The following is a 13013-nucleotide window of genomic DNA, read 5'->3' on the forward strand; positions in this document are numbered from 1 at the left end:
GCAATCAGGGTGTCACCCACGCGGCCTAAATCCAGCTACAAGTGTAAAATTAGTTAATGCTCTTTGCTTATCCAAAGCTCTCTATGGGTGTGAACTATGGAACTCTATTACCAAAAGCGAGTTATTAGCACTAGAAAGGGCCTTCAGATTTGCAATAAAAAGTATTCAGGGTTTACCAAAAAGGACACGAACAAACATATGTTTAGGGTTAATTGGTACTATTTCAGTTGAAGCAAAAATAGACACTAATAAACTATATTTCCTAGGACATCTCCTTCGCTTACCTACATGGACGTTACCCTATAAGGTTATAACAAGCAGATTATTATGTTTAAAAAATATGTGCATTTCTTCTCCAGTTGGATTTGCAGCAGACATACATAGGATCCTTTGCAAATATAAATTAATTGCATACTTAGATGACTACTATAAAACGTCCATATTTCCTCCCAAACAAACATGGAAAAGAATAGTGAAGAATTGTGTCTTCGAGTTTGAGGAAACAGAATGGAAAAGACAAATATCTGTAACTCCTGATACTAATCATTTTCTACAAATCCACCCAAACCTACAAATACATAAAGCATGGGATATTTCTCGTTCAAACCCTTTGCTAAAAGAACAGGCACATCATGTTATAAGTATATGCGCTACATGGAGGCCTCGATCATCTCAAGGTTTTTGTTCCCTTTGTAATTTACATTACTCCGATCTTCTTATACATGTTATAATTAGCTGTCAGTATTTATCTAAAACCAGAGATGACTTTGGTGTTCAATCTTAGATATTGGTCCAATTGAGCTAAGCACAGAATTGCATTATCTTTCAGACGAGGCGTTCATTACTCAATTACTATCTTGCAATCCGCCCTTAAACCTTGATAAAGATACCACGAAATCCTATGTTGAGATTGTCGTAGAATTCATATATTTATTAAGTAAAACATATTTTAACACGTTAATTAATAACTGAGATACTGTGCACAGCAAAACGGCACACCTTGTGTGCATGTACAATTGTAAAATACATTTAATATTATGTTTATTTTGAAAATCGTTTTCTTTTAATTCTTCTCTGTAGTAATCACTAATATGTATACTTGTTTGTCTCTGTGCTGTAATTATTTCTTTGTATGTATATCTGTATATCTGTTGTTTTGTTGTTACAACTCTCTTTAAGAGGAATAAAGAATATATATATGGTTAAGGACCACGCAGATATCGAGAGAGGAAACCCGCTGTCGTCACTTAATGGGCTACTCTTTTCAATTAGCAGCAAGAGATCTTTTATATGCACCATCCTACAGACAGGAAAGCACATACCACGGCATTTTATATACCAGTCGTGGTGCACTGGCTGGAATGAGAAATAGGCCAATGGGTCCACCGACGGGGATCGATCCTAGACCGATCGCGCATCAAGCAAACGCTTTACCACTGGGTTACGTCCCGTCCCCTGGTTATCTTGATTAGTGCAATCGTTAGTCCCTTGTGTATCATCGCCTTGTGTAGAGCCAACTAGGTCTTTAAAGTAATTGATAAATTCGTCTATTGTTATAGCACTGTTATGGCCTTTTTTACATTTACTAAATTTCTTGTAAAATGTTCTGAGGTTATTTTTCCTGAGAGTACCTATCATATTTCCTTCTTGCATTAGGTAAGACCAACGCCGTTTCTTTTGCAACAATTTGTACTTATTATTAGCATCTGATAGTTTGAAATCTATTTAAATTGGGGAGGGGGGGGGGTAATCCAGTCGGTCGAGTACTCGTTTGAGGTGCTTGCATCGCAGGATTGAACCACCTCGGTGGATCCATTTAGCTTAGTGGGGTTTTTTTTTTTTTTTTTTTTTTTGGGGGGGGGGGGGGGGGGGATTCTCGTTTCAACCAGTGCATCATAACTGGACAAAGGCTGTGGCATGTGCTTTCCTGTCTGTGGGAAAGTACAATATAAAAGATGTAGCGGGTTTCCTCTAATGACAGAATTACTAAATGTTTAACATCCAATAGCCAATGGTTAATTAATCAATGTGCTCCAATGGTGTCGTTAAACAAAACGAACTATTTAAATGGCTGCGGTTGTAACAGCGCACGTATACCTGTTGTATAGCTTTGTGCATTCCTCATTGAACCAAAGGTTGTGTTCATGTGCGGTACCGCGTCCGTTAGTGTTTACTGACCAATTGTTACCTATTCGCGATTCGCGCTTTGGTCAGGTCAGGTCAGAGAATTTAACGTGCACGTTCAGAGCAAGCTGTTGTAGCGTACGCCTGTCCTGTGCGCAGATGTCGGCCTCAACCGGCTCCTTCGTTCAGGACAGGAAAGGGTGATGGGTGAAGAAGGGTCCGCCTGCACTGGCAGGTGAAAGAGAGCACCGGCAGTCCGACCGTGATCGGTAACAGGCGGAGGGTTTCGCGCTTACAAGTATCGTCAAATATATCATATTATATTACTTACACACCCATTGACAGAAATCGTTTTTACGAATAAGGTCGTCAATACAAGCATGTTCTGCTTGCCTTTTTACAAGTACATGTACATTCATTTATACCATAATAGTCCAGCAGAACCTTGACTGAACCTGGAAATTTTGTATATATTTTTTTTTATTATTATTGATTTGTGTAGCCCAGGGTATCCCATTTCATAATCCGGTTGATGAACCTCAGTCATCATTGAACGTTTTGAGAAATTCAAGATGGCCGCCAAAATGGCCGCCATTTCATGTTATCGGCTATAACGTCCAGCATATTAAACCTAGGATGATGATGTTTGTGTCTAACGGTAGGTTTTGGATGTCATATAATATAGTTATATCAGTTACAACTTTAGTCTGCTATTAAAGCATTTGAAATACAAGATGGCCACCAATATGGCTTCCATCTTGGGTTAAATATATGACGATACTTTTAGTTATAACGACACTTTATATAGGGATCAAGACATATACATATAATTGATCTAGAATGTAGAAAAGATTTCACATAAACCGAATTTCAAGATGGCGGTGAAAACTGATGCTCTCTGATCAGAGAACATTCATGTTTTTCGAATGGATATATACATGGCCTAATGTAGCATTTGATAGACGTGTTCTGTGATGTTATTCTATATATAACTTACTTGAGTGTTAAGCAATTTGAACAGTTATAATATTCAAACTTGTATCTCTGAAACAGCAAAGTCATAAGATTGTTTTGACAAGATTTTGATTTCTCCCAGAATCAATGTCAGTTGCGTCATCTATGGGAAACCTTCCACTCCCTGAAGAAATACTGGTACTTGGTACTTTGTAGAACTGGCACTCGAACGTTATTGCAAATCTAAGCCGGTATGAGACAATGCTCAATGGTTATTTAAAGAGGTGTGGTTATATGCACATTAAATATTTATGTCCATGTTTGATATTTATACTACAGAGTCCATGTTTGATCACCATTTGAATTACCTTTCTTCACATATTATTACTAAAGTAGTGCAACAGTGTACAAAAAACAGCAACTGATATATACAAACTCAGTTGCAGTGGCAGACACTTGGGAGAAATTACCAATCAAAATCAACGTTAGTACATTTGTCATTCGGCAACTATGATGTTACATTTCGGCAACAATCTGTGTTGTTACAGCCACAGAATATTGTGCACTTCAAGTTATTCCTTGTGCAACTACAAGAACAAGTACTGCACGGGGTGGTGCTCTTACACCCACATCTGATTAACTGCATGATATACTTTGGAGCAAGTTCTGTGCTTGTTGGGAGAGAAACTGGTTCCAGTGTTTTCAGTTTTGTATTCTTTATCCAAACATATAACTGTTCTTTCCGTGATAGGAGATTCCATGCATATTTGAGTTTTGATATTTGTGGAGTGGTAGTAATGCAGAAGAAGTACAAAGACATCTGTGTCATCAGAGGCAATTACTGTACCTAGCTCGTTGTTATTTGCACACATTGTTGTCATTTGGATAATTATATTGTCTGCCTCTTCGTATGTTGTGGCTAGATCCATTCTTGTCACTACTGCACCCCCCTTGCTGATTTCCATTGGAGCAGCTTCACCAATTAGAACTAACTTATGGCTACGGGTATGAAGCTTATGGAAGTTTTCATCATCGGTTAAGCTATTGACAACTAAGCATATTAACTGCTTTTTATTTTCAGACACTGACAGTACTATTTTTTGTGATGGTAATTTGCTATCCAAATGCAGCTGGTGTACTCTGTTTGCTCCATTAGCCCTGGCTCCTCTTGCGACATTCTTTGTACTATAATCATTATACCGATCGAATATTACGTACACATCCCCACTTTTTAATCTTATTGCAATGGCATTTTTCATGTTTGTTGCATAATCCCTGACTGTACCATCTGTTGGCCAAGGGATTACCCAGAGTAAAGCTGAACCATCTAGGACTGAGGCAGATATGTTACTGGATGTCCTAGCGGATACCTCAACCTGAAGTTGCCTTTTTAAAGATGATTTCGAACATTGATGTTGGCAGCGGAGCTAGTTCACGTGAAAGGACATCTTTGATGTTGATATCACGACCACTAGCTTGCAACCCTCTGACTCTCGAGTAAATTGCATTCGTGTCATATACTTTTGTGTCTCCAACACTGACATGTTTTTTGGTAACCTCCATGGTAATAACTTTCTTGTGTATGGTCTCATGAAAGTTATTTGGTAATTTCGGATAAAATTCATTCATCTGGCCCAGACCTATCTGTACAGCGTCCTCGACATTGACTAATGATGTTCCATGTTGTCCCGTTATCAGGATCTATAGGATCAATGCATTTTTCAAGTTTTAACCTAATGGCTTCCCGGTCTTTTTTGTCATTGGCTATTCTCGCCTTCCCTTCTTATTTATGCATTTCAACACCTTGTTCATTGGTATTTTCATTGTCAGTCATGTTGTCCAGGTCCGCCTCCAAGCGGCTGCAAGCATGAAGACTCAATGCCCATACTTTCAGGATCTCTGGTTTTAGACTTATACCAATTATTCCACCAGAAGCATGACCGTACCGCATGAAGGTGGTCTCAATGAACATGTCACTCCATATGCCATTCCACAAACCACGCTGATGTCTCATGACATGCTTCCCTTTCATGAAACGAGTAGCAATCTCTGCTGGGAGTTTCTTCATGGACTGTAGGTAACACGTTCCGTACCAGGCGTAATTAACGTGGCCAGCTGCAAAAAAAAAGTATGGTAGCATCTGCTGGAACGCTTCTAGGTGCAATGACCAGTCGGCCTCACGTTCTGCCCTGACAAACATCAAAATAATGAATGCCGGTTTGATTAAGATGTATACCCACAATTTGGCAGTCTTGCTTTTAGCAGCTAGTTCTTCCAGAACCTTCAATAAATCTCCTTTAGTCTCGAGTGTGTGATTGTCTATGACTTCACGTAGCATTTCTTCAACAAGCATTCGCAAGGCTGGAATGTTTTGAGGAAAGTTTTTCCCACTCAACATCTTTGTTCAAAAACATCACTCAGAACATCTGACAATCCACTGTTTTCCATTAATGTGCCAATACATCCTATGAAACTCATTAAACTATGCATCCCTCCTAACCATGGAATGACATTTGAAAAGCATTCCGGGTATGTCCATTTCACACTTAAAGCTACTTTATATAGTTATAAGTCACACGTAAACAGTACAAACCTTTGGCTCGTATTTTGTGTTAGTTGTTGTGCTTCTACCATAGCTGTCATAATTGTATCAGGATGAGAAGGAATACGGTCAATCAAAGGTAGCTATACAGCTTAGGTTTTTGGATCTGTACATCAGTGACATATTCAATTGGCTCCGACATTTCCTCCTTTGTAATTCGTTTGATTCTCTGGTGTTCACCAGTGTCATTTGTTGTTTCTTTTTGTGTAACTAGAACAGCTAATGAATGTATCGAGAGCTTACCATTTTGAGATGATGTTTCTGCATCGAAGTTATCAACAGTTACTTTAACCAAACCTTCTGATGCATCAGATAACCCAGGGAAAGAAAGTTCTTTTGTAGCAGCTTGGGCTGCCGAACGATTAAAACGTAAAATCTCGTCGTAAGAACACGTAACACCAAAAGACTGCATTGTTTTGACAACCTTTTTTGACCTACCCATGTTTAAACCTAGTGCTATTTGCAGTGCAGTAGGGTTGTTTTTAATAACCCCAGTAAAAATAGACCCAATGAGTATATCTGGAAGTCATTGCCAGTTTTGAGGATAATGTTTTCAGTAATGCCATTAATGTCTCACTTACTGTCTCCATTGCCTTTACAATATTGACTGTAGTTTCATAATGTCTGTTATCTACAACAATTTTGTTTCTTTCATTGTGAATTCGTTTAGCAAGTCTATATAACATATCAGTGTCATCATCATCATTTCTCTCTACAAGTTTTAGTAGTCCAGTCGATTTACTGAAAAAATAGCCAAACTTGAAAAAATTGCAAAAGAAATTATTTTGATTGTAGTGATTACAGGAGAGATTGCAGAATAACATATCAAAAATGTAGAAAGATCGAAGTAGGAGAACATTCTTAAAATTGGCTTTGAATAGTGGCTGTTTGTGAGTTCAGCATTGGCTTTTGAATTGATGGATTAACAAAAAGTATTTTTGAAATAGTGATATACACATGGAACTTGACATTAACATTCTCACTGGGTCACTTTTCAAACTAAATTGATGGGCGACTTGAAATTTTAAGATGTCAGCTATTTTACAAGATGGCCGTCACATTTTACTACAAAATTCCATTTTCAATATATTAATTGATAGAATTGTCTGATTTTAAGTATTTTGTACTAATATCCTGAAGTGAATTCTATTTTAAGCACAAACATGCTTCCCTCTTCTCACAATCTGAACGACAAAATTGTATCACAAGGCAGAGTCAAAAGGGCATTTTGCAAGTCATGAATGTATCATTTATCCACAAACAAAACTCAAATTGTAAACGAAATTATTTTGATTGCAATGACAGCATGAATTAATGCATCAAATACATATTTCATGTACATAACATAGTCAAGAACTGAATTCATGAAAAATATTATACCGAAAACATTGTTATCAGATTCTTGGAATGACTAATTCCCGCTGAAAACATATTTCGTGTACCCAAAGCCTGTAATATGCTAATGATCATGATTGTTCATTATTCTAATCATAGATAAAATAATATCAATCATACATTCAATATACCATACCAAGTTACATGTCTGCAGCTGACACCTTTACACTCTCCACAGCCAAAAGAACATTCCATGCCATGCTTCTTACAAGTACACATTTTTGTGTCACAGTCTGTTTTACAGTTGCACCATAACACTCTGAGTAAAACATATGGTGGCGGTGGAAGATCAGTTGTTCGAGGCTCCAGCTTGCCCTGACTTTGTACCCAGCACCAATCTTCTGGTTCTAGTGTGATAGCTGTTCCAATCCACTGACTCGAAGATGCACACGGACACTGTGGTATCGTGCTGCACCTGATGTTGGTGGATGTTTGTGGACCTGTACAAAGGAAGAACTAGTCAACACTTTTTAACAAAACAGGTGGTACCGAAGGGCATCTAAGCCTTCACTTGACATCCCACCATACAACAAAGTCAGAGCTTCCTCACCAGCTGCAATGATATTTTGTTATCACATCCTGGGAGAATACTGCAGCTTGTTTTCTGAAATTAATGTCACTTCTCACTTTCTTCAAAGCCACTCATTTCCCAGTCCCAAAGAGACGTGATGTGTCACAACCTGCAACATCATGAATAAATGGCATATCTCTGCACCTAAAACTTGTTGTAGCTTAGGGATATTCCAAAGTCTCTGTTTTATTGTTGTTTTCTGTACTTTTTACTTAAGAAAAAGACCAAGCATAGTTGGCTTGGCATGGAAGCACAGTAGGATCAGTAGATCTGTATCTTCTCCAATCACAGTAGTTGTACATTTGCTAGCACTGTTGACTGCTGTTTGGATAATGAGGCGATCCACGTCACCTTCAGTATGAAGTGTTTCACAACCAGTATCCTGCAATTTCTTGCTCAGTAAATTAATAAATCTCTGCTTGTTTGTTGACTAGCCAGGAACACTTCTTTCTTTGACTTGAGAGGCATATCACCAACAAAATTAACTTGAGCACCAGCTACACCACCAGGATGTCTTTGATGTGTAACATCCTTTGTTCTTGCACCTCTCACATAGCCATAAAAAAAAACAATGGTTGTTCTTGAATACTTTCTCTGAACATAATCCACGTATATTCCACAGATATCATTGAATGTTGCATTTCTTGACCACAGAATCTGGTGAAGAAGTGAATCACCATCAGGTATGTAACATGGTTCTTCTACTGGCTGTCCCAACATGTCAGTATCCATTACAAGTGTCCAGATTGCTTCAGCAAGAGCAGGTTTATTAGCCTGTCTTAGAAGCCAAGACGCTTCAAATATACAAGATGGGAGAGTACAAAGTTCATATTTGAAGATGTTTCCAACATTTCCAGTAACACCACGTGCAGCTGTCACTAAACGTTGCAAGAGCAGCTGAGGATCCACATGGATTGGTTCACCATCAACGCTAGTAGATAACTTTTGGCACATAGTGACAACCTGATGTTTTCTTCTGAAAGTATAATCCAGGGCATTACAGCCAGCCATTGATTTCAGAATCTTATTTCCAACTTCCTTGGCATCATCAGCATTAACAGTATTATCAGCAGTAATACCAGGGACAATGTTGCGAAGAGTTACATCAGGACTAAATGGGTTTCGATCTTGTATGAACCTCAAAAGTTGCTTGGTGTCTTTGTCCTGCATGGCACTGTTTACATCAATACAAGCAGGTATAGACAGCAACCACTGTGCACGCTGAGTCTCACCCATTCCTCGGCCTCATGTTAGTCATCCGGTTATCTTCATATTTCTCATCAATGTATGTTCAATAACACAATTTTAGGATAACCCAGCCCATTAACGGTGACTTCGTCAAATGACATGGTAGCCTGATGCAAACTGAGCAAAGACATCAGGTTTGTTTGGTTTTAGCTGAAACATTTGCTGCAGGTAAATATACACACATTTAGCATACAGGTTGTGTCCAGCAGCTACTAGATATGGTAGCATCTGTGTCAAATACTTCAAGTGAAGGAACCAATCATCTGTTCTCTCTCCTTTAATGAACTGACGAAGTATATCAACCATGTCCATGTATTGCATCCATAGACATGCAGTGCGGGAAAATGTCATAGATGTCTTTACTTCTGTTAGCTTTTTCATCAGTCTTTCAAATAATCGATCCAAACACAACACGTCTGCTGAAATCGTTCCACTCATGAGTTGATCATACAGGTCTATGGCTGTGTCCAAGTCCTTATCGATTTGGTATTCTCCTGATTTGTCTTGTAACAGTTTAGATCGTTCATATGAGTGTTCTGACTATTCGTACTGCTCTGACCTAATTGTGACTCTTGCTGTTCATCATTTGCTTCTAAGCTTTCCTCGTGTTCTGTCCGATGATCTGCTCACATGGGTGTTTCAAGTTGGTATGCTTTGGATACTAGTAAGGCATTGAGCGCCACATCAACAAGAAAGTGGCATCTAACTGCTCTTGCTAGCACCTTTCTGCTTAGCATGTGAGTCATAGTGTTTGGTGCATACACTGTTTCAAAGAGTTTTTGAAGCACTGACCCTCTCATGGTGTGTCCCATGCTGCCGAGAAAACTCATTTGTGTATGAAATCCACTTAGGCGAAGTACAATGGAGCGGAGATCGCTCTTTGCTGATTCATTGGCGATAATTATCTCAGCCTTCCACCATAATGGCTGATCAAAAGTGCTGATAAGCTGCATCTTATGACGTCTGGCCTCAGTGCAAACAAAGTTTAGTATTGAGTAAATACAGGTCATGTCAGTGGCACTCATATCTACCATAGGAAAGTACGTGATGGATGATTGTCCTGGATAAGAGCCTTGTGTGACTGTCTGCGTCATACCTAAACATCCCGGCCTTGGGGATCGGAGAGGCCATACAATCTTCCACAATACATCCAAATTTCTAGTTGGGTCATCATAGCTGAGGTTTTCTATTTCAGCGTAAGTCAGAGGCAACATAATACTCGTAGAGACTTTAAAGAAATGCATTTGTATCCTTTCAGTGTCAATCACATCTTTACTGGTTGTAAGGCATCATGGAACTGGTTTCTGACATTTGATTCCTGGAGTAACAGCTGCTATGATCCCCATGCCGTGGAATGTGTTTATTTGATACTTTAGACAATGCAAATAATATTAAAGTTTACCCTCAACATTCATAATTTAAAAAAACTACAAAAAAACAACAATATCAACACGTTTTGTGTCACTTTAAATCGAATACCTATTCAAGGTCAAGGTCTTTTTAATCAAATATTTAGTTTTAGATTTGAGCTATTATTAAAATAAATATTTATATCAAAATACATCAAGATAACAATGTAACATTTTTCTTCATTGCAATAAATGTTGCATTTATCATTTAGACCTGTAATAAGATTAATGCATCATTTTTAAAAAAACTTATTAGTTTGGTGTTTTCGTTGATCACCTAATATCATAAAGATCGTTTTTGACACAAATTTTCAGACAGCAGTCATGTTGGTGACGTTCACCATTAAAAATTACTTTTAGTTATAAAATACTAGCCATGAGTGTGGGGTACTGTATTCTCGAAGAACAGAACACATAACAAAAACATTGAAACAACTAATTTAATATCGGAACCATTTTGGCACTTATACGTTTCTGTACTTTTGTTTTTAAACGTAAAATACCTAGCGGTCTTGGAACTGACATTATGCTTCTTTTACAATGTGTGAAATATATGTTGATAGCTTAACCTTACTCTTCCATAATATGAACATATGTTATGTAAAAATACTTGTCTTAGTAAATAAACACAAAAAAAAAATAATAATAACACGTAGAAAGTACCGTATACACAATGACGTAAGCAATGGCAGAAAACGTCAGACAACGTAAGCTGGATATTGATTTATTTTCATTTATATACATATATTTGGTACATGTATATTTTAATTATATATGACTATTATAACTGAGTGTGTTTTGTGTATACCCACCATATTCTGCATATTTAATAAAGTTACAATCATCGTTCTCAGCTGTCAAAATATGACGTGGCAGGTGACGGTCAATATCACGAGTTTGCTCCCTTTGCTTGCACTGTTCTAGACTTGATCCACAAAGCTGTTTATCCCAACATTTACATAAAAAATAAACAATGTTCCCCTACTTACATTTTTCTACATTTTTGATATGAGGTTACGGGAGAACGTCTTTAATTGTTAAAACTAAAAAATATTCGTTTGCAATTTTTTCCTGGGTTAGTGTTTAAAATGACTGGACTATAGGGACTTCGCTGCTTTACTGCGAAAGCAAACTACATTAGCTAAACCTGCTGAACGCAACACAAGAAGATCATCTCCGAATGATGAACTACAATTACATTTTCTTTTATGATATAGTTTAACCTGAGTGTTCGAGGTATATGTAGAAACACAACTTCTATGGCATGTAACAGTTAAGTTATCGTTATCATTCAGTTTTTCCTGCAGTGAATTGTGTATATCATCCCCATAACTTTTGCTGTTTTATAATATTATAAATTCTTACGGGACCTGCTCCAGTCGATATTTCCGACTTCTAGTCACAATTGAATTTCCAATTGAAAATACAATTTTCCTCTGCCGTAACAACAAAGGCAGACGTCTGCATCTCGTATGCTGTCTGAGTGCGTCATTCAGTGTTGCGTCATACGCGTTACGTCATACATTGGAAACAGTATATGAAATGACATCATATTTGTGCATTAATAATTCGCGTTGTTTAGATTTAAAGTTAGACGAAAGAAACACCATCCTAGGTTTAATATGGTGGACGTTATAGCCGATGACATGAAATGGCGGCCATTTTGGCGGCCATCTTGAATTTCTCAAAACGCTCAATGATGACTGAGGTTCATCAACCGGATTATGAAATGGGACACTCTGGGCTAAACAAATCAACGATAAAAAAAATCTATATACAAAATTTCCAGGTTCAGTTAAAAATGGCATTTGGCTGCTGGACTATACGGTTTTCATAATAACATGAATATAGGCGCGTGATCAGAGTGAATATTAAAATCTCCAACACAGAAATCGTGTGTAATGTCCAGAGAATATTTATCTACAATATAGTTTTATAAATGCCGTTTTTGTTATAGAATGTGATTTTCCCAGTACAACCACTAGCTGACCGACTGTTTAATATTCTTACACCAGACGCTATGCACAGGTCTAAGATGTATCTTGCTAATTAGGGTGTTTACTTTCAAGTCTTCGGAGTTTCTTTTATAATATAAGGGTTATTCCAAACTGTCCTTAGCTCGCCATAAACAGCCCCCAATCCCCTCCCCCTGCTTTGGGTAGTCTACAACCTCTGGCTATGTCATAAAAATAGGTAGCAGTATTTCCATATGCACTGCATGGGTTGTATATTATATATTGTGTGTAGCAGATCCTAATGTGGATGAATAATAGTTGTGCTGTGTTTTTTATGCTCTTCTTTTGAAACACCACACCACGAAGAGGCTTGCGCTGCTGGCTAGAGATGCCGACATTGTCACATAAATAAACGCGTCGTACGTCCCTGTTAAATCTCTTAGAGCGCCTGAAATGAAGAGAGATATAAGTTTAACTACACCACTAGTGTACATTGATTTATTAATCATTGACTATTGGATGTCAAACGTTTGGTAATTCCGACATAATATGATACAGACTTGGAGAGAAAACTCACTACATTTTTCCAATAGTAGCAAGGGATCTTTTATATGCACCATCCCACAGAGAGAATAGTATATACCAGTTGTGGCGCTCTGGCTTGAAATGAGAAATAGCCCAATGGGCCAACGACGGGAGTCGATAAAATAAAAACCCAGATTGCGCGTCAGCCATTGGGCTAGGCCCCCCCCCCC

The 13013-nt window shown here is 38.0% G+C and overlaps 2 protein-coding genes across 2 annotated transcripts in view; one reads left to right on the plus strand and one right to left on the minus strand.

Annotated features, from left to right (window-relative positions):
• LOC121377071 (monocarboxylate transporter 3-like) overlaps positions 1 to 13013 on the plus strand; it is a 130247-nt gene that overhangs the window by 34262 nt on the left and 82972 nt on the right. The gene's annotated exons all lie outside the window — the stretch shown is intronic.
• LOC121377070 (monocarboxylate transporter 4-like) overlaps positions 11012 to 13013 on the minus strand; it is a 28822-nt gene continuing 26820 nt past the window's right edge. The window contains exon 6 of the mRNA XM_041504932.1: positions 11012 to 12706. Within this exon, the coding sequence (XP_041360866.1) occupies positions 12591 to 12706 (116 nt within the window). The 3' untranslated portion in view covers positions 11012 to 12590. The remainder of the gene's footprint in view (positions 12707 to 13013) is intronic.

Source organism: Gigantopelta aegis, chromosome 7 (assembly GCF_016097555.1).
Source record: "Gigantopelta aegis isolate Gae_Host chromosome 7, Gae_host_genome, whole genome shotgun sequence".
Lineage (NCBI taxonomy): Eukaryota > Metazoa > Mollusca > Gastropoda > Neomphalida > Peltospiridae > Gigantopelta > Gigantopelta aegis.